Below are 27,066 nucleotides of genomic sequence, written 5' to 3'. Positions count from 1 at the left end.
TCGAGGGGTAAGTAAAATTCCCGCCAGGGTTAAGGAAAATTCTCGGAGATCCGCGTTTCGTTTCTATGGTTTCCTCACCTTTCACGGTTATCGAACGACGCGTCGGTTCCATTTAAAGGAATGCGACCACCCGCATGCACGTGCCCGGTAGGGGTAGCCTCAGAAAATTCGTTCGTTCGAAATGCATACAGTGTGCAATTTAAAAATATTTACTCCTTTTCTTTAGACGGGACTCCCCAACGTTCCATTGTGCCTTTCTTTGGTTTGCATGCTCGCTATTATCGAGAGGGATAAAGTAACGCCGCTTGTAGAATAATAGAAGCAAAAAGTTACTCTAAATAAGATTACCACAACGATGGCAATGTGATCAATTGATTTCAATGAAGACGATGGTAACGCTATTAGTGCTATAAATACACGGATATCTATTTAAACGTTTCCAAACAGTATTAAATTCTCTGCTCGCCAAGTTTCCCTTTGTTACGTCGCAGAATCGCTAAATTTTGATCGGTTCCATTGTTTGCGACTTTCAGCGCGTCCCAATGCACGACGCTTATCGTCCACCATTGTCCCGTACATCGTTGAACCGACTCTATTGATAAGCGCGATATCGAACCTTCGAGGCTTGCCACGCGTGTTACGTTATCAATTTTAAAACAAATTAAAGAGACATTAACCCTTACATGCACACCGATATAGATCTGCGTCGTATGTTTAAAACCTCCGTTTACATGAATATGAAAACCTGATATCTCATTATGTAGCAGCAACCTTCGCATGTGTGTTTTCTTTTTTTAATTTTAATTTTACCAAAAGTATTTCATCGTTTCCGAACGCAACTAGAGTCTTTGAAAATCGTCACGGATCAAGAAATAAATTGTCATTGTTGGCGCACCACACAGTGGTCACGTAGCAAATGCGATGTTCCTTTGTGTTTAAATAAAGGAGAGGCGGTTATACGGATATTTGTTTATCCGACGAGGAATTTCGTCCACCGAAACGAAACTCGTTCGATGACCACGGACGATACTACGGCTTATCCGCCATCGCGATAACGAGCCAGCTATCAGCGATAACGGGGATCGAAGAGGAACGGCGTTGGTCTGCCGCGACTATTCCGGACAAAACAATTTTCAGTGATCCGCTAAAGTTTTGCCAAGGATGACAAGAACGAGACGCGCCGCCGGCTGGGAAAATCTGGATGTCCTGAAAAACGGATTCCGTCGATTCCTTCGACACTCGAAGACGAAATAGAAAAGGGAGGAAGAGGCGAGGCCGTTTCCTGCGCTACGCTGACCTGTTTCGCCGTAATAATATTCACGCTTCGCGGTTGATCGATCGTTGTATTCCCTCGCCACTCGACGAGTTCATTAGAATTAATTAATTCGCCGAGGTCTACGTAATACCCACACGGGCTGAAGAAAAATCGTGTAAGCAGCGTCAAAGTTATGCTCTGGACCATTCACCCGAACAACGTAATTCGTCGTCATGGTGCAAGAGGAAGTGGCGCCGAGCGTCCTTAATTCCGTCCACTCTGGTAACGCCACCAATCGTAAGATGATCTTCGTAAAACTGGCCTGATCGATAACTGTTATTTTTTTTTTCTTTTTTTTAAACGTATCAAATTTTCAGCAACTTTCTAAATCGTATTTTCATTTAATCCGAAAAAATTCACGGTAAAAATCCGAGGGTCTGCGTTAAAATTGCAAAATTTTGATGTCGTTTTTCCTAAGACCGAGATGATCGATTTAAATCGAAACAGACTCGTATGATTGTTATTTAATCAAAGAATCCTCCATGAAATAAATTTGGAGGAATTCGCGTATCCCCCGAATGTCTACTTTCGTAGCATTAACTACTCGAGTACCCTTATTAATCGATCTACTTGTTGCGTAAAACGATAAGATAGGAATGTTATTGAACGGTTGCAACGGCCTTCTCTTAACTGCATAGATGCCAACACCGTGAATCTGCAGATGATGGAAGTGCAACGAGACCAAGTGCCCTACTCGCCTACTGTGCTTTCCGGACCAAATGTCATTACAGCACAGCCACAAGGTAAACAAACGCGATATGCATTCCTACCTTGTACACCTCCTCGATATTTTATTTATCCGTATCGTTTAGTATAGCGACGATAAGATGATCTGTTATCGGTGAGAGAGCGCGTGGTCCTCGAGGACGCAGGAAACTATGTTCCTTAACGAAGTTTAAACTTTAAAGCGAAAGTGTTTATCGCGATTACTTCTTTACTGGCACTTGCACGTTTATGTCCCTAGTCGGAGATTGTTCTTACAAAGTTACCCGCCAATCCTTGGGGTCTACCGAGAAAACTATTACGAAAGATAAACTGTCAGCCTTATCATGGATCGAAACGTCGAGAAATAAATGGTGCGAGTTATCGCGTTTGCTTCAATTTCTATAAAGCATCGTTGTCCAGCACGTCTTAGGAAGCGGTAAAAAGGAATGTTTAACAAGAAAAAAGCGTTTCATAGGAGACGTTCAACAACCGAGGAGACCAATTCCAGTCAGCACTCTGGACTGGACGTCGACCTCGAGATCTCAACTTAGCGCTCTCTCTGGAAGTCATTTCTTGGGAAACGTGGAACAGTTGGAAATACAACAGGTCGTCGATCTAAGTACACGTTCGTATCCTTTTCTATTCTACGAAGAAAGAAAGACTATACTGTACATGTATCGTTAATGAAATATGCGCGAATAATGTCTTATTATTATATTAATCGAGCGAATGATTTATATTCGTTAGTGCTGGCTAGATCGGGAAAGGGTCTCCAGTACAGAGTGAAAGTGCCGAAAGCGGAAACGTTGTTTTTGGCGATGGAGGCGAAACCGGAGAATCGATCGGACGGATTCAGTTGTTCTAAATTGCTGCGCGATGATTTAACAATGAACATTTTAGATCAATGCGGCGAACCAGCGTTTATCATGAAAATCAACTCGAGGTGGACGTACACTCTGAACAAGTTACGCGTGAGTTGCAAATCTCACGTTAACAGGGAGCCTTGTTCGTGAATATACGATATTTTTAATATCAATATAACGAACTTTCTTTTTGAAGTGTAACTTCTTATACGACCTTTGCCGGCTCGAGATATATGATTTAGTCATTTCTGTGTCGAATAGAAAATTACGGTGGGAAGCTCGAACCTAATCGGAACCGTGGAAGAAAATTTCAGTATTATGGGGCCAAGCTTCACGGTCTACGATGCAACAAGGAACGAACTTTGCAGCATATTCGGACCAAATGTTTGCGGTTGCTGCATGTACAGTGAAGCGCAATTCCAAGTATATCTGAGAATTAATTAGCCAAAGATAGTATAAGCTATAAAATCGCAACCCTAATCGCAACGCTAATTTAGAATACGAGTAGCTATCTACATTGTCGATGTACGGTTGCGCCATCGAGCATAAGAAATGAGAACTGTTCGCCACAATTTTATTTCGGCGTTTTCATGTATCGATATACAATAATCGGTTATAATATATGATTGCAGGTAATTTCAGTGGATGGTACCCATCAAATTGCATCTCTGATGCATCAATGGGACAATACTTTACGCGATTATATATTATTGATCACATTTCCTGCAGACACGAATATAAAACTGAAAAGCTTGCTTCTCGCTGCTGCATTTCTCATGGTAAATATTCGACGTCGTCCTTCTCTCGTATAAAAGGATCGAATCTATCGTAAAACTGATTTCACGACCTTTAAAGTATGTTTCCGTGTAACGATATTATGTTCCGATACTATGGGAAACTATAATTCTTATTATAACTCGAAGCGATCGATTCGATCAAGGATCGTATAATTGACTTAATCATCTTATAGGATTAACTTCAGAGTAATTAACCCTTTGTTTACCGACGCACTTGCAACTAGGACCATTCATGGTATACAGAATGAAACGTATACAATTATGTACGTTAGGTTATATAACGTATTTGCTGGTTATGACGCAACAAACATTTACATATAGTAATATTTGTTATAAATAAACAAACATTCCATATACTAGCTCTAATGTCAAGAAAAATATAGTTTAAATTGGTCTAGCATTAATGGAAATGAAGAGAAAAGAAATTACGATTATCATCGATTCGACTAAATTATACTCTATTATGCTCGCCTCTGGGCACTTAGGAGTTTAGCTCGCATCTATCTTTTTATAGAATCATGTCATTTCTTGTTAAACATGTTACACGATACATTTTATATGACATTTCAGGAACACATGTACTTCAAGCGAATAAGAATGTCGCGGACTTGAGCAAAAAACTGAGAACACGCTAGCATGTTGTTCAAACGTAATTTCTTTGTAACTTTAAGCAAGAATCCAGATTCGCTCAATAAAATAAGTAATCGATTCGATAAGTAATTCCCAGATATCAAATATACACGTATAGTCGTTACTACTTATTCCTTCCGTTTCCCATTTCATTTTTTAACAGTGTTATGTATAGGGATTTTAGGAAAACAGAATTCCTGTGGGAAAGGTGTCCCTCTAATGGCGAGTACCAGAAATGCAAACTGCCACGATCACGATGTAATAAAACCCACAACTTAAAAAAGCTCGTCGTATAAATATAAAAGCCAACTGCGCAGTTAATTGCTAAAAGTAAAAGTATTTTCGGATATTTTTTTTACCTGCTTCTAGATTAATTTTCGCGGTTTATCATAAGAAATGGATCTTTTAGCCATCGTTGGTTTGATAGTCGTGATCTATTTTCTTATATATATGATATGTCCTTGGTTTTTAGAGTGTGATTTAAATCTCGCCTTACACGAGAAATTTGGAAAATCCATAAGTAAGTGTTGCTATCTTCGAAAGAATTATATGCGAAACTAGGCCCAAAATTAAATAAATCATTCATCTGTGTTTATATCCCTTGAATAATTTTTTACATACAATGTACTCAAAAATTAACAAAAATAGTATAATACATGAAGACAATCTCAAAATCAATTTAGTCTGTAGGGAAGAATGTGACTATCCCTCGTAAAGGTAAAATCGCACGTGTACAAAAAGAAAAGAAATTTATATGCGATACGTACAACTATCAAAAACCCATGGTTTTCATATAAAAAGAATAACTTTGGATCATTGTTACCTATAATTTTTTGATCATTTTTAACGATGTATCGATCATAATCCAATCTAATTGTTCTTAGATGTTGCATACTCTTTGCTTTTTTCACATGTTCTTTTATCATAACCAATTGTGATGTTTACATGCTCCTCTTATAGCATCAAGTATTTCCACATATTTTATTTAACAACAGCTGTATTATATATATTTTCAAAAATGTAAGTAAAGCAACCACTAAAATATAGTTTCCTTATGTAAAGACTATATGTATACATTGTGTATACCTTAATTTCTTTCAACTCCCCTATTATTTTCTATAAATTTTTATTACTCTTGTTTATTTAGTTAACTATTTGAATCTTTACGTTAATTATCATAGATCGTTCTTACTGAAAAGTACAACAATTCTACAAATATGAATTTTTTATTTCCATTTAAGAGGAATGTTAGAAAATTTATTTTTTCCATTTTATAGGATCTTTAGAAGAAAAAGTAGTGTGGATAACAGGAGCATCGAGTGGAATTGGAGAACATCTTGCCTATGTTTTAGCAGATGCCGGTTGTAACTTAGTTCTATCCGCACGAAGGAAAGAGGAACTAGATAGAGTGAAGGCCAACTGCCTTCGAAGTGAATAACTTTCCTTGTATATGCATCTGCTTATTGTTATCTTTGTATCCTTGCTTTATATCCTTGATCCGATTTATTTATTTTTAGGAAATCTAAATTTGAATGACTCGCACATCTTAGTAATTCCTCTAGATATTTGCAAAATTAGTAATCATGAAACAGCATTTAAAGAAGTTATCAGTAAACTTGGAAGGGTATTTATGCTGTAAAATTGTTTTGTAGGAGCATTTCGTGATTGGATTTTAATTTGAATTTTGATTTCAGTTGGATATACTTGTAAATAATGCGGGTCGTTCTCAACGAGCGCAATGGGAGCAAATCGAACTCTCCGTCGATAAAGAAATGTTCGACTTAAATGTGTTCTCGCAAATTTCTTTAAGTAGATTGGTGGGAAAATATTTTTTGGAAGTAGGAGCAGGTCACTTAGTAGTCACTTCCAGTTTTGCTGGTCTTGCGGCAGTGCCATATTCTGGAACTTATTGTGCAACTAAGCATGCGTTACACGTTAGTTATATTAATATTGGAAACTCCCTCTCTCTCTTTGTAGTATTTACATATTTCTTTTTACTTCTTGCAGGGATATTTTAAGAGTTTTATGATTGAAAAGTTGGGTCAAAATGTACCAGTCACTATGATATGCCCAGGACCAGTACAAACTGATTTCTTGTCCGTAGCGTATACAGACAAATTTGGAGAAGTAAGTTCTGTCGTAACAAAACGTGTACCAACTTTTTCAATATCATCTTTTTCTTAGACGTATGGGGAAAATACAAAAGTAAGCGTCAAAAATAAAGTTAGCGTCGAACGATGCGCTGTACTGATGGGGATTGCAATAGCGAACCAACTTCCTGAAGTATGGATTTCCAAGCCAATGGTGCTTCAACTATTGTACCTGAATATTTATTACCCAAATATAGGAACATGGTACATTATTTCACAATTACTAAATTTTTTGCTCCATCTAAATACTAACAATACTATTTTATATTCTAGGATATTTAAAGTATTAGGACCAACATTTTTGCAACGTTTGCGGGACGATAAAGCAAAAATTTAACAAGAACATCGAATATTTCACATTTGTCTTACTTTGTTTTACTCTGTTGTGTATGTCGATGAACCGATTCTAACTTTGGAAATTTCTTATACATCTTATTTTGGGTAACTCTGTTGGAGAGAAGAAGTAAAATAAATTTTACATAAATAACATTTGAGTTTCTTTTAATTTATAAATTCTATATATCTATAGTATTGTACACAAAATTATTGTGTGTTTTTTTGGATTAATCGCGATTTGAGCGCTTTTCCTCTCATTATTGCTTCCTTAAATAGACTACAATAGAGTTCTATGGCACAAGGTGTATCATCGTTCCCAGGAACAGGATACGTTATAAGATTTGGGTTACAGTTTGTGTCGACAATGCCAATCGTTGGAATAGCCATTTTGGCTGAATGTATCACTGCTACGTGCTGTTTGACAACAGTGTCCATAGTATTAAGAAATATACATAGATCTGGCAATCTTGTGACGGCGCCAAATTCACGTGGAGCGTTTGTAAAAGTTCCAAGTTTCCAATTTCTGGTATGAGCGAATTCTCCGCACTCCTTAGCAGTTGTTTCAACCAAGTAAGAAACTTGAGGATTTTTCGCGATAAATAAAATAATTCCGTCTCTGAACGCTATATGAGCAGCAAAATTTAACGCTTGGCGCAAAAGTTCTGCGGTTTGGTCTAAGTCGATTATTAAGTGACCGAGTCTAGATCCGAATACAAAGGGTCGCATGTGTTCATCCAGAGATCCTATCTTATGTCCGTAATGTACTCTTGCTTTAAACAAATCTTCGACAGTGAATAAATTGTGAACTTTAAAAAGATCTGGATGATTCAAAGGATTTATCGAGTCTTGACCTTGAAAAATTAAAAATATTAAGATCTCAAATTTTATTGCCTGGAAAGTAGCCTAGAAAGTAACTGAAAATATCTCTTTACCACTGGTGTTATCCTGTTGAGGTTCCACATTTGTTGATAGCTTGCACCATGGAAGATATGTAAACAATGGTCGTAAAATGTTTCCGTCTTTCCATACTACAACAGAATATAATAAAAATAAGACACTCGACAGCTAAAAGTATTCGACTAGTTCAACAGAATCACTGTCGGCGTACTTACATTTAGACGAGAATGTTCGTGTAGCGACGCTGGTCATTTTGACAAGTCTGTTGAATTAGGGAATATTGTCTCCTGTACGATAAATAGCTATAATTTTCCTGAAATAACAGGAATGGTAATGGTTTCATTCAAATACCTTCCTACACGATAGGTTAGTAGAATTTGTTTCTCAAAATGAATAGAAGATGATGTTTATGTTGAATACTGGAAACATTTATTTCTTTGTTCTAACTTCGTATGCATTAGGATTTTTAAGTCGCTAGTTATTAACGGCAGTAATACGATAAAAATACTGTGTTTATCCAGTACCACAACTTCGAAACTCCACAATTACGAAACTCCGAACACTCCGAATCACTCCGAATTGTTACGAATAACTCCGAATTCAGAGTGCACATGCGTTTTCTAAAGATGGATCAACGTGAAGATAGCCAAAAGTAGTTTGGCTTCTTATCACCGTGTCAGGTTATATTTTAATCTTGTCGTTGAAAACATATGATATTCGAATAAGAATGAGCTCAGAAGATGATTGGGACGTGGAACAGCACAAAACGGAGCACGAGTGCGACGAACATTGGGAACTTAGACGGAAATTTCTATTAGCCCATAAAGATAAATTTCCAGAAGACGAGCTTGTTTGTTTGGCACAAGTATTTACTAATGTCGAGTTACTCGGTTGTAGGTAAGAAATCGTTTTCTTTTAAATTGCATCACGTAAAACATTTTGGATTCAGCAATTTTAATAACGTCTAACTTAGATATCCTAAAGAAACGATGCAGTTAATAGCAGAACTAGCTCGAGACATCGTCGAAGATTACAGAGAAAGACAAAAAAAGAAATTACAAAGAACGTTTGTAAAAGCTTCCGATGCTGCTAGTTCAAAGGTTAAAGGTATACCTAAGAACTGTGAGTTCTACGGTTTGTTAAACCTATATGTAAATAAAGCATGTTTCACTGTGTATTTCATAATATAATAATATAATATTATTCAGGACTGACTGCTACAACATCTACCAATAAAACCAAAGCACAAATAAAAAATGCAAGATCGCCTAGTAATTTTAAAGATAACAAAGTATCCACAAAAAGGATAAAACTCCGTGATACTCCCTTTGGTGATATGGTGTTGGTAGAGAGGCCGGATGATACGCCGCAAAATATAATTGCTTGCGCAGTGAATGCATCAGGAGGAAACATAGAATGGAAAATTGATAGAACAGGTGAATCTTGGTATGTATCATATATACTGAATTAATTACTCAGTTCTAAGTGATTGCTATTTTTTATTTGATTACTCTTCTTTGCAGTAAATGCAGTATTTTTATAAATTCAAAACCATTGACAGAAGCTTGTAGCTCTAATCGAAAGCAAGCAAAGAAAGAGGCATCCATTGTTGGATTACGCGAACTACAGAAACATTATTATACAATTAAGGTTTGTAACCAAATTTTCATTTACTTCTATGCTTGGCAACTTTAATAATTTTTTTTTTCTCAGATTAAACATAATATAAAGACAGACGCAAAAATAACGACGACATTGCTAAAAAGTGCAACAACGGACGAATCAATTTCCGACGACAACATTGGAAAAAAATTAATGAAGTTAATGGGTTGGGCTGGTGGTGGTCTAGGCAAATCGCAACAGGGAATCGTCGAACCTGTCACGTAAGTACGTTTTTTCGTTACGTTTAATAAAACATGTTATAAATATTGATTTTATTATTCTAGTATTAAACAACAAATTAGCAGAGATGGTTTAGGGTTAAAATCCAATAGCGGTACCGTGAATGATTTACGAATGAAATCTAGAGAGGTTATGAGGAAGTTTCTTGCGAGCGACATGAGCAACGATTTAATATTTTCATCCGATTTTTCAAACGACGAAAGAGCAACGATCCACCAGTAAGCGTAATTATAAAATGTTTTGAAATTACTAATCGAGTTAACAGTTCTATTTATCGAATGAATCTTGAACTATATTTTAGGATTGCAAGACAATTAGGTTTGAAATCCCACAGTTACGGTCCTAAAACTAAACGAACGTTAGTGATTTCTCGTAAAATAGACGTTCGAGATTTGGTCGAAGAATTGAGAAATCTCGGAGGAGTCACAAATAAATACAAGTTAATCGAACCAACTGAAAATCTAAACTGAAATATATATATGTTTCGTAATATATTTTACCTCCATGATATTATCATGTATTATAATATTTTTATGGTTAAAATAAATATTCGAATGAAATATTTTATCAAATAAATATGTCCAGAAATGTCTTCGTCGGTTAAGTAGTTGTACATCTTTGTAAGTAATAGAAAATTCTCACATTTTTCAAAGTATTACTCTGTATTAGACAACGCCACAAAATCTACACACTTGTATTAGTTTCTAAATAAAAGAAGACCTGATTCTACGAAAGCGTAAGGATAATCTTTAATAACAAGAATGCATATGGTCAGGTACAATATCAATTTCCGTGAAATAAAACTGAAGAAACGTTCACTTTATTTAATGATCAATCGCGCACTAAAACTTATCTTCCACGAACATTGTATTTGTCAATTAATAGAAGTACAAAACTTTAAGAAGCAAGATTCACTTACAAGTGTACGGTACGTCGCAGTTGCCATATAATAAGAATGCTTTGGCAGTAGAACAATTAGAAGTCGAGAAAATAACATAGACACAAACGGCGTGTGATTTTTCATTATAATTATCACATTGTTGAAATTCTGATAATTACGATGGTCAATATGTTTTTATATGAATACGTATGGGAGAGGGGAGGGGCGCTGTACACTTCATCGAGCAGCGACAAGATCCGATGCTTATTCACGCTACAAAACATTATCCAATATCTTTTGCAAAAGCATGTGCTTTGAAGGAGTTGGATCGAATTCTTCTAAAATTTGATATCTTCGTTTCACGATTAATTGGTGATTTCTAGTCGAATGTTATGGACGGATCGCGTAGAATCATTCTGTTATATTCAACGGTTTGTAATTATTCCAATACGTTTCGTTCATTGAAGACATCGATTGAAATCGTTTTGAATTGCCGTATTCGATCTAACTTCAAGAACTGCAATATTATCATTTTTGCAACGTACCCACGTACAGAAATTTGAACAAATCGATAAAATTAATATGTTCACAGTCCACGATTGTATTTGATTCTAAGCGAGATTATCGTTAGATAATTAGAGAAGGGTAAATTTTCTCAATGAGAAAGACAGGAATTTAAACATTAAGAGATCCGATTATTTTTAACGGTAAAATTCGTTTACAAGAAAAAATCATTTGTAGAATGTGCATTCCTTGTTTTTAAACTAGAAATCTATAGAAAGTTATGCTCGTGTCTTCTCTATTAATTAATGTAACGAAGAGATCCATGCAAGCCAACCCTGATTGGCCTGATCTAATAACGGACTGTGAACACATCGAATATGGACAGAATTTCTCGATTGTCTTTCGTCGAGCGATAGAAAACGGATACCACGATGTATTGTAAATTATTAAAGTTGATGCAATGTGGCGTGTACGAGCATCGAAGACTCGTCGCTTCAAAAGCGATGAAAACTTTCACTCTGCGCACAACAGTGGGTGGATTTGGGTCTAAAATTCGAATTACCATCGAAGTGTTCTCTTAAATATAACGGCGAACGTGGGACTTGGGGGAGAGTAAGAGGGACAAAAAGGATCAAAGCGCTCACGAGCGGAGATTCAGAGCACCTTGATCCTTTGGAAACATTTCATTCCTAAAGCTTACGCGACACTTTCCCTCGGATTCTGTCCTCGGTCCAGGCCCTACTTTGGACCGTAATTGACATCTGGAGGGAACGTTTTACACACGTATCATCCTTTCTTTTCTCCACTTTTTTCACTTTTTTATTTATATACCAAAATATTATTATATGTGTGTAAATATATATATATATATATATATATATAGATATCGATATGTATATATACATATATATCTACTATCTGATAAAAGTGGCTCTCTGTCGATCCATATGTATTTATATGTATATATATATATATAATCAATTATATTTAATTAAAAGATATGTCATTTGATTGACTAGAAGATTACGCTTAGTAGGTAGAGATATGTATGTTTTTCATCGTCGAAGGGAATGTCTCTCGAGGGTTGGTAGCCATAGTTGTTGTTCCCCGTGTCTGTGCTTGCGTACGTATTCTATTTGATTTTCATTCGTCAAATGATATAGACTAAAACGGAGAACCTGGCGCTCCCTGAGAGAATTCGGCACTCATCTCCATTAAAATTACTGATATGTATCTAGATTGATATGTGTTGCGTTACCGTAATGAAAATATTAATACACCATAGCACAGTATACTAAATTCTTTTGTCTCTTAAGTAAGGTGCGCGTTATACCCTGAAGGAACGCGATGCGATATGCTCGATTTGTACCTGCTTCGATTATCATTCTTAAAATAGATATATGTATACGTTCTCATATATACAGAACGATCGGTATAGAAGTTAAAAGACTCGAAGGTAAATAGTGGTCACAGATATACATCGAAAAGACATCTACTTAACGTACGTCACCCCGTTTCGGGTAATCTGTGATTTGTTTCTAAGTTTTGCGAGCACTACGCACCCCTCGATTCTTCAACCTTTGGTCTAGATCATACTGTATACACGTATATATGCGTCTGTGCTGATTTACGAGTATACATAAGTTATTCGTGTATTTATATTCGACTAAAAATCGATTGGTTGCAGCGTTCTGCGACACCTCTTTCAATAATCACGATAACAAACGGTTCGACATCCATCCACCGAAAAGCAGTTTTTGATCAAACAAGTTTGTGAGGCGTGTACTGTACCAGCAGTAATCGTTGGTTCGCAAACATGTAGGTGCAGTAGGCAACGTATAAATCTACAGAGTTTCCTAAAATACACGGTGCAAACCGATGGGAGATGATTCGTTATGATCAAGTGGATCGCTAACGATACCCACGCAACTTTTCTCCTACAATTTCAATTGACTTTTCCGAGATGGACCTCCGTACGAGATAATAATGAAAAATACTTGGAAAAGTATGATCGATGTACATACGAACAAAACATATCCGTTAAGGTTACTTTCACGTGGCATTTCAATTTTTACGATAACAATTGTTTACCGTTGTGCCATTCACGTGGAAACAAATCTGCCACAAATAATGCGATCAGGTATACAGTATAACCAGCGCCGGTTAAATATGAGCTTTAACTTCAAGTTTCAATTAGTATAACGTATACTTGTACTGTACGATTGGAACTGTACCTCAAGAGTTTATATTCATAAGATTCTAATTTCGGCACTGACAAGAACGCATGGGAGCCTGACGACGATAAAATTTGAATTTGATCAAATCAGCGCATACTCGATTCTCACAATCATTGAATACACGCGAAGCATGGAGCGCGAACAAAACGTACAGCAACGAGGAAAGTTTCGAATTTTCCATTTCAACTCGGAAACGACACGATCCTCGACGATAAATTATTCAACGAGATGCGAGAACGTTTTATTCGGATTCGTTTGAAATATTCATTATCGGTTGAAACGGATCTGTTATGCGAGCACTCGCGTTAAAAGAACCGATCGATGGGTACGAAAATGCTGTAATATTTGAAATAAGACACTATTTCGTAATTTCATTTTCAGCGAAAGAAACTATTCCAATGTAACCGGGGGCCGTAATTCCTGTGGGCGTCAACGTATGCGGTTTCATGTTTTGGATAACGGATCGCATGCCGCGTAACGGCGACGCCATGTCGTCCAGGGAAAGTAAACGACGTTAATTAGTATCGATCGTCTGCTGCGTGACGCCCGAACGATGTTGCCCGGGCAAAATATAATTAATTGACCCGGCAATTACCAAGCTTCTGACTTGGTTACTCGATGCGTGCGCGACCTCTCATCGTCGCGATACCGTTTCGGCCCGGTGTTGTTCTTTTCGGCAGAGTTGGGCAAAAATTACTCTCGAACGTAGACATGTCGCGTGGCAATTTATTCGAATCGTACATCGTTTAAGAAATATACTTTCGTTTCATAATTCAGATCGTAATATTCGTTGAGGAAATAACGGACGAAGAGTATTCGGATAAAAAATTTGCCCATCTCTGGTTTCTCGTTTCTCTGTGAGCGACTGTAGCGTTCCGTGACACGAGAACGAGAGTCGCGTCGATAAAGGGCCACAGAGATACGCGAGCTTGTCGACCCTTGACATTTCGCTGAAAAGTTTAATAAACGTTCGGTGCTCCCATGCCACTCGGGAACGAACAGGATATACACGTATATATATATATCTGATATCTGGACGTTAAATCTCGGTGCTCGTCGGTATCGTTTGAAAAGCAAGAGCGACAAGAAGACATCGAAAGGAAGCGAGCCAAGTGGAAACGGAAGGAGGTGGAACGAAATGGGGCGCAGAGGTGTGATAGGTGAGGATCGTTTCGCGAAACGGATCCACCGATGAATTCGAGGCTTCAAGCGACAAGATAGTGCGTTTGTAATACGATACAGCCAACGTGAAAACGCCTCCGCGATGTTGTCCCAGAGGGATGCCCATTCAGTCAAGGAATCCGGTGTTGACCAGTTTCTCAAGGAAGAACTTCACGTCGCCCAACTCCGAGTCTTTTATTCCGATGGATTTTAGCATACCCAGATCGCCATTCTCCACCGCCATGAATACCGAGCGTAGATGCTCGAGATCGGAGCGCATCAGGTGCAGGGCGGCGCCAAAGTCTTCGATCGTCTGCGATTCTGAGAACGCGGATTCGACTCTGTCAGATCTAACGATACTATTCCTATTACTAGAGGCGCCTTACCGGACGTTTTCTCGGTTATTCAATAATTACTCCAACTCGGTTTTCAAACTCGTCGGACGCGCCACGTTTGTCGGTTATAGCGAATTAACTTACCCGAAAGTGCTATAGCCACCATGTCCACTCCACCGAGCGGTTTCAGCGTGTCTCGCGCCTTGGTCCCGAACAATTTCTCGAGATAATTAGGTCCGTGACCTGCCAACAGCGACTGCAAAAAACTAGCAGTTTCCTCTACCGGCGGTCTTTTAGCTGGAACATAAAACGAATAGTTCGGATTACACGTTTACAAATACGTAATACTAAAATATCAGGGAAAGGCTCCAGCTAAAAAATTCAAATTTTCTATTCGAGCAGCAACACAAGGTTGTTTATCTTTTGTTCGTGATTCGAGTTTCCAATCTGTATCAAAGTTTTTCCCGTCTCGGTTATCTAGTATCTTTTATCACGAAAGTTCCGTTCTACGACCGAGTTGATAAACGTTGCGCGAACTTATGAATGTAACGAAGTCACGAAGCTACTTGCGATTGGCGAAACAACGCTGCCACTTTCAGGCTGACAATGAGATGTTTCAACGAGCAACCGCGCTGTTGATAGGTCAATCTAGCGATCGTAACTCGTAATAGATGGGCTGAAATAGTAGCGCTGAACGAGCATAAATCAGCCCTCGTACGGACCGTGTGTGCTCGATGGCTACGCGCCATATGGGTACATCTTTGTACCCGTTATCCATAGAAAATGAAAAATTCAAAAATCCAAAATTAAATTTACCGAGAAACTAGCTATAATTATCGTCTAACGATATTACCAGCGGTGCACAGTCGCGTATCTTCGTCGTAACCGTCCTGGCAATCCGGGGCTCCGTCGCAGAGGTACTGAATCGAGATACACACGCCGTCTCCAGGGCATTTGAACGGCTCGTACGGACGGCAAGCGCTGTCTGTAACACGTACAACAAGTATTATTTATTCGGTGACGAGCGAAACTCTTCTCTAGACGAAAGAAGGAAAGACAAAGTTTTATTCGTTATAGAACGAAACGTTTCACTGGGAACAAGTAACGTTAACGCAAGCGTAATTTTCTTTGAAACACTTAGCGATGCGAGATGTGTGCACAGTACGAGGTGTACTTAAGAAGAATACCATGTTTGCGATGCATATATACATGTTACATGCGCGTGGTAAATGGCAACGACCAAATTAGTATACACAGACGGCAATTATTGGTAGCGATCAGCGTGTCTGATATTGACCGAGCAATATTAAAGAGGGAGAGCGTAATCTCTTACACGCGACACAATGCTACCACGAACGTTTTTCATTCGCTATAATTTAATAGACATTAACTTAATTGCTCCGCAAAGTCTATTTGTCTTTCCCGTTCCAATTAATACAACGTCACGCGTTCAACCACGAAACATCAGTCGAGAAAGTAATTGGTGGTTTGCTCGTTACCGCGACCAAGTTAACGATATTTATCGGTCTCGAAGAAATTTACCCTTTAAACGACGGTTATCACATGACGCGATTGAGCTCTGCTTACTGACGAAACGGATGACAGTCTACTCATTGAATTGAATAAACTACGAACACCGTATCACGAAGACGAATCGTGATACGCTGACTACACCACGTGGCTTCAAATTGCCACTTAGACGACGCTGCCTTAAATCGTTACAATAAATTGTATAAAGATGTACGTACACTGTTACATGTCAGGTTCACCGTTCGAAAATCTCACTCTCCTCGGGAATAGAAGAAAGACACATCGCGGAGGAATTCTTTTATATCCGAATGCGAATTACTCGTGACGAGTGAACTTTCCTTATTCTAAAACCATTTGTCACTGTTCGCGATAGTAGTTAATAGAATAATGAAAAAAATGCGCGAGACAGACGGTGCGACACACAAGGGAAGCGTAACGACGATTCTCGAGTGAACAATCGTGGTTGAATTCGAATTCGATTTTAGGCTAAGTTCGAGGCGGACACGGCGACTTACCTGTACGCTTCGAGTGCATGTGACCGTAAAATCGACTCAACTCGATCGCCATGACGGCACGCGGAAAAACAACGCATGTACTTAGGGCGAGGCTAAGTGCAGCCACGCTAGTGCAGAACCTTTGGACCATTCTCAGCCGGAAAACGGTTAACAACTCTCTCGATGAGCGAGTTCACGCGTTCTACGCTTTTCGTTTGCTCGCCGATATACAGAGCCTACCCCTTCAGACAGCGACACGACGGATAGCGAGTCTCGAGCCTTGACTGTCTCGAGCTTGTTCGGGAAGGGATGGTTGGTAAATCGAGGCGATTGTTCGCGCACCGACTCCTCCAAGGAGAACACGAGTAGGATCGTTTGCCTCCACTCTTCCTTCTTTCGCTTTTTTCTCGTTTACACAGCCACCCACGTCTATCTTGGACTCCGAGTGGCTGGCGCGTGACACGGGGTGCACAGGCACTGTGAGTGTGAACACACCTGCGTACGTACCGTACATGCCATACCAAGTACGTATCGAGATCCCCCACTCTCCCAGGACACCTCGATCGCTAGCGGTGGGGGCGCACGCAGGAACGCGTTCGGCCAATCGATTCGCAGGTCTCGCTGGACTCGACCAATCACCATTCGCGACATCAAACGGTTTACCCTGAAACACCCACGCGATCCTTCACTGCCGAGTCGCATCGATTTCAACCCCCCTCGTTAGAACGCTGCGTTTACGTCGCGACAGGAATACGCGGACAGGATAGAACCTGCCGTGGCGTCACTGTCACCTACCAGGATTAAAAGGTTCCGAGAATTTCGAGGAACTTCCATCGAACAAAAATCTCTCGTTTTTCATGCCAACCATTTTCAACCCTGAGATCGTAGAACTTACACATTTTGTACACTTTTCACCTCAGGGCGCCAAATTAACATCGAGAAATACAAAAAACAATGGTGTCATCAATTTTTTGCTAATAGCAATACTTCCCTTTCGATAACAACCGGAAAAGTTACAACGCAGGAAATATTGCTGATTGCAAAAATTCAATCTCCTCGATGTTTTTTTATACTTTTCGGTGTTTTTAAGCGCCCTGGGGCTAAAAATGCAAAAGATAAAATTACAAAATTCTGTACGCGTGTATTTTACTCTCTGTTTTGCTTCACATTTTGTTCATCGGAAAATCATGAAAATAAAGAAAAAACGAGACGATCTAATATGCAACAACTCTGTGAACTTTGTCAACATCGCAAACGATTATAACCTTCACGTAATTAAGCTAAAACTTCCAACACAGCAATTTTAGCGACGATCCGTGTTTGAAAATGCATAGTGTATCGCGCGACTCGATGGATTTTTAATGCATTATTCATGTTCATCGATAACAAAAACTAAAAATATTGAACGCGACTCGGTATAAGAAGCCAAGCTGGCAATAAACATTGCATTCTCGGTCTTGACATCGTCTCTTATATACATATAGTTAATTGGATTTGCGATCGGTTTCGGTCGATAAATTGCTCAATACTTCGTGTTGTAATATTTTACGTAATAGTATAACGAGGAGCTCTTAATTGCAACGAGATAAAATACGTACGCCCCAAGTTTACGCGTAGTTACTCTAGACACACGAAAATGTCAACGCAATTTTTTGAATTTGTAGTTAATTTTAAAGGTACGATCGAAACGTAAATCGAGATTTATCGTGCGCGTCTGTTTTAACAGAGTTCTTAGTCAAGGCTGCAAATTTCACGGAACCAGTGGAAAAAGTCAATCATAATTAATTGCAATGTGGTACGCTTACGTATTTTACGAGCATCCAAATTTTACGGTTAATAACATAGACTATTTTTAAATAAACATATAGCTCGTCTGTTATAACGTTAAAATACGTCTATCGCATTCGGACAATGAATATGCATACATTGTTTAAATTTTAATCTTGTTTTTTTAGTTCAGTTATGTTTTATAAATAATATTATACCTCTTATTCTTCTATTACACGCGAATGCATACAAATACTGCTATGCCGTTTGAAGATAGCAATACCTGAGAATATATTGCTACAAACGTACAAACCTGACACTTCCGCGTTAACTTCATATCGTACATAACCTATGAAAAATATTGATAAATACGTATGCGTTTCGAGTACGTAGCCATAATTAGCGTTCAAACGATAGATTTTATATTGTTACAGAATGAAAATAATAGAATAATTAACATGAAATAATGTTGATATTACTTCCTATGACAATTTCATCGACAGAAACACCAAGAAATCGAATAAATAGATGAAAATGTGTCGGTCAGAATTTTGAAGGAATCAACAGAATGGAGGATCTGAAACTTAAATTCCTTGGTCTCATTAATAAACAGGTAATCAAATCTCTGTTAAAATGATCACAATTGAATAATCTATTGCTTTGTACGCAATAAGCGTGTGAGTGCAAGCGTCGTTCTTATTATTTGCTGGTGCTTTAGGTTATGTTGCATAAATTTCGAGTGTGATAAAGATGGACAAAATTTTGATTCCTTATTTATCGTTCAGGTGAAATTCTGTTCATCTATGATTTATCGATGTTTCATGCAGTATTCTATGAATTCCTCTGAAACTTTTTCTTGTTATTGTTTAGAATGTCACCAAGGTTCCTCTCATGGGTTTACATTCGGATCTGCTCGATCCGCCAGAGTCCCAAAAATTGGAAGACATACATTCAGAAGCCGACCAATCGACAGAAAGCGAACCCATCCCTGATCAAGACATCTTAGAATCCATCGAGGAAATTTATTTTAACACGGATCATAGCTTTGATTCTAGTAGACACGAGCTCGAAAAGTTACCAAAGATCTTACAGTCTAAAGAGATCGAAAAGTGTTACAAGAAACTGAAGCAGCAGCATCAAGTAGTTTCCAAGAAAGTTTTACAACTTATTTTGCAAAAACAGAACGCATGCAAAAAAGAATTCGAGAAAATTTTACTGATACAAGAGCAACTGCAAGACATACTAAAAATATGTAGAATGGGAAGAGCAGACTTGAAATTAGCTGAAAAGCAATTTACGACGGCCAGCTTAGGAATATTAGCGAATTATCAAAAACGACAAATTGTGGAAGAGTTGTTAAATAATTTAAACACTATAAAGACATTGGTATGTTCATTCCGATATTACATTACATGACTTACATTATTGATAAAACCAAGGTGTAATAAGTCCTTACCTTTTTTTTTGTAGCAACGTACGGGAGATCGATTACAGGAGCTTTTAAGTGAAAAAAATTATCCCAGAGCAATCTCGTTGCTTTTAGAATGTCAAAGCGCCGCTCAGACATATAAACATTTTCATTGCATCGCTGCTTTAAATGGAAAATTACAAGATATTTTAGAACAAGCAGAGGAAGCATTGGACGTTACGCTCTCGAACATGTGCACACAGTTCGATGTAGCGATTTATACATCGATACAAGAAGCATATTCTTTGTTAGGAAAAACTCAATCAGCGATAGACCAACTACACATGCATTTCACCGCAGCGATCCATAATACCGCCTTTGCAGCTGTTCATTCGTACGCGGGTGGAGACACAAAAAGGCAGTACAAACAACTCTGTCAATCGGTGCCTCGTGAAAGTTGCATCGCTTGTTTAACCGAATTATGTAAATCGCTCTGGACGATATTAAGCTCCTACTACCTGGTAGTAAGTTGGCATAATACGCAAGAAAATAAAGTTAAATTTGATCCCGACGTTAAAGATTTCGAAGGGACTTTCTGCAAGGAATATGTAAAACATAAATTAGGAAACAGTATGATTCGAATATGGCACGATGTTGAAATGAAAATATCGATATTTTTAATGAACACTGATTTAACTTACATTAAATTCGAACAGTTCGTTCAAGTTCTTGGTATAGTTAACAGATTAATGGAAATCGGAGAAGAATTGTGTGGTTTTAAATCGGAGAATTTACAAGAATCTATACGAAAACAATCGTTATCATATTTTTCTCATTATCACGCGTCGAGACTAGACGAACTCAGAATATTTTTAGAAAACGATGGGTGGGAATTGTGTCCCCTCAAATCTAACTTTGTAGCGACTCAATTACAGGAGTTCAAAAGTTTGAAGCCGTCGTTGAATATCTGTAAAGTATGGAATAGTTTAGATAACTCGAATGTTAGCGAGAATGATAGTCCTATAGGAATAGAATGGGTTCAAAAATATTTAGAAGGAGGCGTGTCTCCATTTTCCATAGGTTTAGACGATACAATGGACGAAGATATTTTGGTAAAAAATGAGGTATAGCTTCTTCATTGTTTCGCGTAAAATAATTTATATTATGATATATCATATGACTGATGAAATATGTATTATCTAGGATAATCCACCAGGATACTATTCGGATGAATCCGACGATGACATCCCCGAAGAATTGAAACACGATTTCGTCGATGACTCGGATCACATTAAAACAAATAAAAAGAAATGCAAATTGAAACAATCAGGACCCATGGTCACGAACACCACCTTAAGTATATTGCGTGTGTGTGGAAAATACCTACAAATGTCCAGACTTCTGCGTTCTATCGCGGTTACCGTAATACAAAGTATGATACAATTTTACGAGCTGTGTTTCTACACTGTGCATTTATTCTTTACTTCGGATCTTCAAATAAATAGCGACTCGCTGTACAGTCCAAAATTAAAATTATCATTGGCAAGAATTAAAGAGAACTTAATAATTTGCGAGAACGATACAGAGGATAACATTAAATCGAACTCTGACAAAGTTCGACAACCGCAGCTCTCTTCGATCGTAAATTTGTCGCAACCAGAAAGACTTCACGGTTTGACTGAACGCATCGTAGCAGTGGAGTCTTTGATATTTTTAGGGCAACAATATGAAGGCTTGAAACCGTATCTAGAACATCTTATCGCGACCAGTCCCCAGCGTGGATTTCTTCATCAATTTTATATGCAAACAATAGCGTCGACAACGGATTTAAGAAAGCCAGTATATATGGCGGTCGCGTCGCAAGCATTCGATGTTGCAAACATTTTAATTTTAATGAACAAGGTCAATTGGGAGGTAACGGATGTTATGTCTCAACATAGCGGTTACATCGACGCGTTACTTCAAGAAATATTCATCTTAAACGAAAGGCTGAAGAATATTGGAAACTGTCTTCCTTTGTCGGATGATGTATATAACGCTGTCTGGGAAAACGTTGCACATCTGATAACCCACACTCTGGTAGAAGGATTCTCTAGCGCTAAAAAGTGTTCAAACGGAGGTAGAGCATTGATGCAACTCGATTTCACGCAATTGAAGTCGAAATTCGAGACGTTAACTTGCTTGAGGCCGATGCCGCATAGAGAATACGTCGAATTATATATCAAAGCATATTACCTTCCAGAAAATAGTTTGGAGGAATGGATAAAAGAACATAAGGTAATTGGCAAAATAGTATTAGTTTATGAGTCATTATGTCGACAGTTAGTAATGAAATTAAATTAAATTAAATCCTCGTGGATATTTCATTTGCAGGAATATTCTGTCAAGCATTTAATTGGTTTGATATCTTCAGCGTGTCAGAATAATAAGAAAACTCGACAAAGATTAATAGCGCTTATAGAAGAACAGCGCCCGAGTAGATAGCATCAGGATATACATTACAGTACATCTCAAGACTACGTCGAAATAGGAATTGCTTGAAACACGAATTCTTAGAGATAGCTAACACAAGAAGAGAAATGTATTTTTTCCGTGTAAATATTCGGAAAAATGTTATACCGCTGAAGTAAGTGGCCCGACTTAATACCTCTTATTTTCATGACAATTTTCTTTTTTAATTCATCTTGTTTAATCGATATGCGTGTCTCGGATCCATCACATGACTTCTAATAGATCTGTTGAAAATTAGTTTGTAAAGGTTAAAGGAATATGTGATAACATTCGAAATCTAGTATTGCTGGGATATGCATCGTTAAATCTAAGTAACATCGAATAATTAAGTGAATCTCATAATTATCGTTAGATTTATACGATACTGTTAGTAATCGTGTACACGCGTTGATTTATTGGATGTTTACATTCAGAAATGAATTCAACTTTATTCAAATAGTAGATGACGAACACTAATTCTGTGTAACAAGTATCTGGTAAATTTGCATCGTGTATGGGCCGCTTTACGTATAAAAATGATAAATACAATCGTGTACTTTTCAATCTGTATAATAGGAAACGTATAAAATTGTTTACAGTATTAGCGAGATTCTGAACGAAAGATGCGTGAACTTTTAATTGGATCTGTTAACGGTAATGTCTATATGTTTGACTCACGTTTTTTTATACTCTAGTTTAATAGTCGTCAACATTGAAAGGTTAGGAGTTGCTAAAAATTTCGTAATATTCGGTCAGCTACACGTTGAAATCTTATAATTAGTGGCGGATTATTCATTCACGGCACCTGAAGTGCAAGCAAAGTTTGGAAGACCCGTTTAATATTTTAAAATATTGAAATTTGAATGAATAAATAGAGCAAAGTTGTAAATATCGAATAATAAAGCTAAAATATATAAAAAGTGTGTGCACGGTTTTAATACACAGTTACCAGCGTGTCCATTTAGATTTGCAAAATGAAATAATAATTTTTGTTTATTCACTCATAGAATAATCTGCCATTGCTTATATATACGCATGTGTGTATGCGCACGTATGCATAATATGTAAATGACAAACAAGGATGAAATTATGTTGAAATTAAAGATTTGTACTTTTAAAATATACATACATATACGTAAATTAACACGAGCAGCTAAATTTGTTTCTGCAATTAACGGCTGGCGACCACTGCTTTAGTCGTTATAGAAGCGGAGATGTAAATATTTTACTTCGTATTTGTTTTATTTTTATAGATCTTTTCATATATATATGATTATTTCCTATAAAAATATCTTTTAAGTATGTATTATTTAAAACTATAACTTCTATAAAATATGTCAAAGTTACGACTCGATACTTTTTGTGGTTCGAAATTTGTAGATCAAACGAAAACCACACTCTGTCATTCTTTTAATTGGGTACTTGGAAAAATTTTATAATGTATTTTAAAAACGATTTATAAATATCAGGTGCAATTACAAATATTTTGTTCAAATATATATCTTGCATTTTGAAAAAATGCTCTTATAATTTAAAGGTGTCTTTATTATACAAATAATAATAATAATATTAATAATAATTTTATAATAATAATATACAAGTACATATATTATTTCCAGGTTCAGCGGTTTCCAATTTTGTAAAAATTACCGTTATTTATCTATATAATATTTACTGTAGTAAATTACACTTATCGTATTTTACTTGTACTGAGAACCAAAAAATTCTATTGCACCTTTAGTTGCTACTCGTAAATATGTTTTGATGTTCATATTAACAAGGACAAACATAGTTTTTTGTTAGCAAACAACTTTTTACATCTGAAAAATTGATATAAAACGATAATCGATTAACGCTTATATCGTATGAAGATGACTAACCATCTTCTATTTGTAGATTAAAAAGTATTTTTGATGTTTCATATGATTTTTGTGAAATGAAACAAACAATTCTCTGAAAGCAATTTTTCTATATGTAAAAATGAGATTTTCTAACTGTGGCTATCGTTACGATACAACTGAAAAAAAAAATATTTCTTCTATTACTTTTTTTATTAATGTAATTGAATAGTATTCATCGATGTCGGTGCATTGAGAATTCTCTGGCTAATAGTATAGATCAGCGTTTCTCAATCTTGAACTTTGTGGATCGTTATCATTGACTAAGTAAAATTTATCGTTGGTAAAAAGACAATTATATTTTCTAAATCTACGTGTGATCTCTCTGAAACGTTTAATTATGTATGAAACACAGATTCTTTAAATCTTCGCCAATTTCTAAAAATTAAAAATGATCCATGGAGTAAATGTTGAGAAACCCTGATAATTTATTGAAATAACTGATTCTCTTCCTTACTCCAAAGCGCTTTATATTGAGCCCTGCATTTTGAATGGCCCCTGTTAAAACAAATTGTTGGAAAATATAGAGGATAGTACATATAAACTGAACAATGGACATGGCGATATCAAATGCTTACTTTGACAATAAATCTGTTTGACGATGTTATGTACTAATATTATGTTAAGATGTATGCTATAATATAATAACAACTATAAAATTTGCATACGTCTGCGTTTTCCTTCTTTCTTTCTTTCTTTCTTTTTTTTTTTTTTTAGTAAAATCAATATCTTGATTACAAATGTTTTTGTTATTTCACTCTAAAGAGAGAAGGAATAAATATATTGTTATTACTATGAAATTCGCCTTCTCGTTAAATATAGAATTACTAAAATATTAATTGCAAATAATTTAATTACCGCTTGTAAGACTTGTCTGATCTCAGGCTTTGGAGATTTCTTACTGTAATACGTACTCTATGGTTATATCCGCGTAATAACAAACTGTTGTACGATTTATTAAAACTCAGTTACTCAAAGTGATCAACACGAATGAAAACCAGTTTTCCGTTAGTTTTTAAGTTAGTAATTCTTAGTGACAAATACATCGAATGTTAAAAGTTATTTGCAATTATAAAGTAACACGTAATTACACGTATATTATTTTTCTATAATAGAAAATTCCAATCGATGAAATTCATATTTTCCCCAATTTCGATCCTCCGAATTTTACTTCGGTCCAGAATCTACTTATCATTTCGCGATATTCAATCATTTTTTTTTTTGTTTGTTTGTTTTTTAATAACAATAACTAGTTTCCAACAAAGCTACTCGTGTTACGATTATTCCGTCTCTTCAAATACAATTAAAACAAAGGAAAAACAAAAATGACGCAACATTATATACCTTTCGTATGAACACAAAACTGATGGTAACGATGTAGTATAAACATGTATAGCCATAGAGCACTGTTCAGTACTAATGAACACATATAGGAATAGTACATTACTTTTTTTTTCCAAAGCCTGTTCACGACCGTTAAACACGAGTTACGTAATTGTTTTGCAAATTATTTTTCATTAAACGTGACACTTAACGTTAATGATACAGATGCCAAAAAAATGATTCTGACAAACTTATGCGATCCGTTAAAATCTTAATGCCTTAACGTAATTGTGGAATGCAAATAAAATGTCGATATAGCAACAGACTGAAAGGGTAACATACCATTGTTACTTCGTTTTAGTCATAACGTGTATTCTAGTTTTATAAACGTATGAAGTTCGTAAAAAACAGAATTTTGAACGACGATAAAAATTTTTTCGTCGAATTAGTAGTAGACGTTGTTAAATACGTTTATCATTCTTATCCTATAGATTAATATTTAAGAAGAAAATAAAGTGAGACTCGCAAAAAACATGTTCTGACTCTTTCCCTTGCAATCTAATTCTAGTTTCGCGTTATCTGACCACTTAACTGGTAAACAATATTGGCAGATTCAATGCTGTTACGTTATTAGTAACATTGTTCCTACTTTCCTCTCCCGTTTTATGTTTTGAGCTCATAATAATAACAGATTAGAAACGTTGTATCATATTAAATCCTATGGTTTGCCATTTGTGCGTACAGAACAACTCCATCGGTATGTGTACGTGTGGTTTCGTGCATTTAATGCACCCTAATGAAAGTAAGTAGCAAAGAGCTATACGTGGAATTACGAGAAATTTTTGAAGAAACAAATCGACCGATTGAATTGGAAGACGATCAAGAAAGAAAAAAAACTAATGAAACTGTAAACATACTTTTAAAGCAATGGCTTAATACAACAAGAATTTATCGATGAATAGTATCTTGGTGCTAAATGGAGCCAATAATGTAAGTGCTTTGAATGTTTACTCACATATATCGATGAGATTATATGTATGAATATTACGTGATACATATTACGTAGCGCTGACAATAACCAATGAATAATTAACCTCGTGTCTGCATCTTAGGCATGGCTCTTTAAATTAGTCATTGTTTAAGTGATCGTTTTAAATTGAGAAGATAATTTTGCAAATGTATTCCTTGATACCATAAACGGCTCATCATTTTTGTATTCACTTACAAATGGTATCCCGTAATGCGGTACACGCACGCATATACATATATATAAATTATAGTAAAATGTTGAACATGATAATCTAATCGATAATATTGTAATAACTATTTTCATGGACTTCGATAAACAGTTAGTAACAAAGTCTATATCTTTTGGTACTTGGATAAATTTCTATTTATATAGTATTAGTATTACTGAAACGCATAATTCGATATTAATGGTTGT

The 27,066-nt window shown here is 36.6% G+C and overlaps 6 protein-coding genes across 11 annotated transcripts; 4 read left to right on the top strand and 2 right to left on the bottom strand.

The window, feature by feature from the left end:
- Positions 1 to 1,027: 1,027 nt before the first annotated feature.
- Positions 1,028 to 4,429, top strand: LOC128878844 (phospholipid scramblase 4). Of its 2 annotated transcripts, none has more exons than XM_054127408.1 (7): positions 1,028 to 1,552; positions 1,954 to 2,058; positions 2,496 to 2,645; positions 2,768 to 2,991; positions 3,145 to 3,306; positions 3,516 to 3,662; positions 4,251 to 4,429. In XM_054127408.1, exons 1-7 carry the CDS (start codon positions 1,489 to 1,491, stop codon positions 4,290 to 4,292), a joined length of 894 nt encoding a protein of 297 aa, XP_053983383.1. In that variant the 5' UTR covers positions 1,028 to 1,488; the 3' UTR covers positions 4,293 to 4,429. The 2 variants fall into 2 exon arrangements, with proteins under 2 accessions (XP_053983383.1, XP_053983384.1); XM_054127409.1 differs by having other exon boundaries at positions 1,034 to 1,537.
- Positions 4,430 to 4,568: 139 nt separating this feature from the next.
- Positions 4,569 to 6,949, top strand: LOC128878843 (dehydrogenase/reductase SDR family member 7). The gene is made up of 7 exons (XM_054127407.1): positions 4,569 to 4,830; positions 5,588 to 5,740; positions 5,828 to 5,934; positions 6,005 to 6,244; positions 6,318 to 6,437; positions 6,495 to 6,664; positions 6,734 to 6,949. Exons 1-7 carry the CDS (start codon positions 4,707 to 4,709, stop codon positions 6,795 to 6,797), a joined length of 978 nt encoding a protein of 325 aa, XP_053983382.1. The 5' UTR covers positions 4,569 to 4,706; the 3' UTR covers positions 6,798 to 6,949.
- A 54-nt stretch (positions 6,950 to 7,003) lies between these two features.
- LOC128878845 (28S ribosomal protein S2, mitochondrial) lies at positions 7,004 to 8,247 on the bottom strand. The gene is made up of 3 exons (XM_054127410.1): positions 7,909 to 8,247; positions 7,729 to 7,824; positions 7,004 to 7,647 (listed from the first exon to the last, which is right to left on the bottom strand). The coding sequence occupies exons 1-3, from the start codon at positions 7,943 to 7,945 to the stop codon at positions 7,004 to 7,006; spliced, it is 777 nt and encodes a 258-aa protein (XP_053983385.1). The 5' UTR covers positions 7,946 to 8,247.
- A 33-nt stretch (positions 8,248 to 8,280) lies between these two features.
- Positions 8,281 to 10,155, top strand: LOC128878842 (NF-kappa-B-repressing factor). 2 transcript variants are annotated; one of them, XM_054127405.1, is made up of 7 exons: positions 8,281 to 8,590; positions 8,667 to 8,800; positions 8,902 to 9,139; positions 9,217 to 9,343; positions 9,407 to 9,576; positions 9,640 to 9,813; positions 9,897 to 10,155. In XM_054127405.1, the coding sequence occupies exons 1-7, from the start codon at positions 8,421 to 8,423 to the stop codon at positions 10,063 to 10,065; spliced, it is 1,182 nt and encodes a 393-aa protein (XP_053983380.1). In that variant the 5' UTR covers positions 8,281 to 8,420; the 3' UTR covers positions 10,066 to 10,155. The 2 variants fall into 2 exon arrangements, with proteins under 2 accessions (XP_053983380.1, XP_053983379.1); XM_054127404.1 differs by having other exon boundaries at positions 8,667 to 8,827.
- A 238-nt stretch (positions 10,156 to 10,393) lies between these two features.
- On the bottom strand, positions 10,394 to 17,233 carry LOC128878846 (prohormone-4). Its single transcript, XM_054127411.1, has 4 exons — positions 16,758 to 17,233; positions 15,566 to 15,697; positions 14,857 to 15,009; positions 10,394 to 14,698 (listed from the first exon to the last, which is right to left on the bottom strand). Exons 1-4 carry the CDS (start codon positions 16,885 to 16,887, stop codon positions 14,505 to 14,507), a joined length of 609 nt encoding a protein of 202 aa, XP_053983386.1. The 5' UTR covers positions 16,888 to 17,233; the 3' UTR covers positions 10,394 to 14,504.
- A 979-nt stretch (positions 17,234 to 18,212) lies between these two features.
- LOC128878839 (syndetin) lies at positions 18,213 to 27,054 on the top strand. 4 transcript variants are annotated; one of them, XM_054127400.1, is made up of 6 exons: positions 18,213 to 18,412; positions 18,938 to 19,116; positions 19,374 to 19,889; positions 19,974 to 21,035; positions 21,115 to 22,188; positions 22,285 to 27,054. In XM_054127400.1, exons 2-6 carry the CDS (start codon positions 19,072 to 19,074, stop codon positions 22,393 to 22,395), a joined length of 2,808 nt encoding a protein of 935 aa, XP_053983375.1. In that variant the 5' UTR covers positions 18,213 to 18,412; positions 18,938 to 19,071; the 3' UTR covers positions 22,396 to 27,054. The 4 variants fall into 4 exon arrangements, with proteins under 4 accessions (XP_053983375.1, XP_053983376.1, XP_053983377.1 ...); XM_054127401.1 differs by lacking the exon at positions 18,213 to 18,412 and adding an exon at positions 18,422 to 18,531; XM_054127402.1 differs by lacking the exon at positions 18,213 to 18,412 and adding an exon at positions 19,222 to 19,288 and having other exon boundaries at positions 18,832 to 19,116.
- Positions 27,055 to 27,066: the final 12 nt, after the last annotated feature.

The sequence above is a fragment of the Hylaeus volcanicus genome, chromosome 6 (assembly GCF_026283585.1).
Source record: "Hylaeus volcanicus isolate JK05 chromosome 6, UHH_iyHylVolc1.0_haploid, whole genome shotgun sequence".
Classification (NCBI taxonomy): domain Eukaryota; kingdom Metazoa; phylum Arthropoda; class Insecta; order Hymenoptera; family Colletidae; genus Hylaeus; species Hylaeus volcanicus.
The sequence above is the reverse complement of the archived record's forward strand: the minus strand, read 5'-3'. Positions and strand labels throughout refer to the sequence as shown.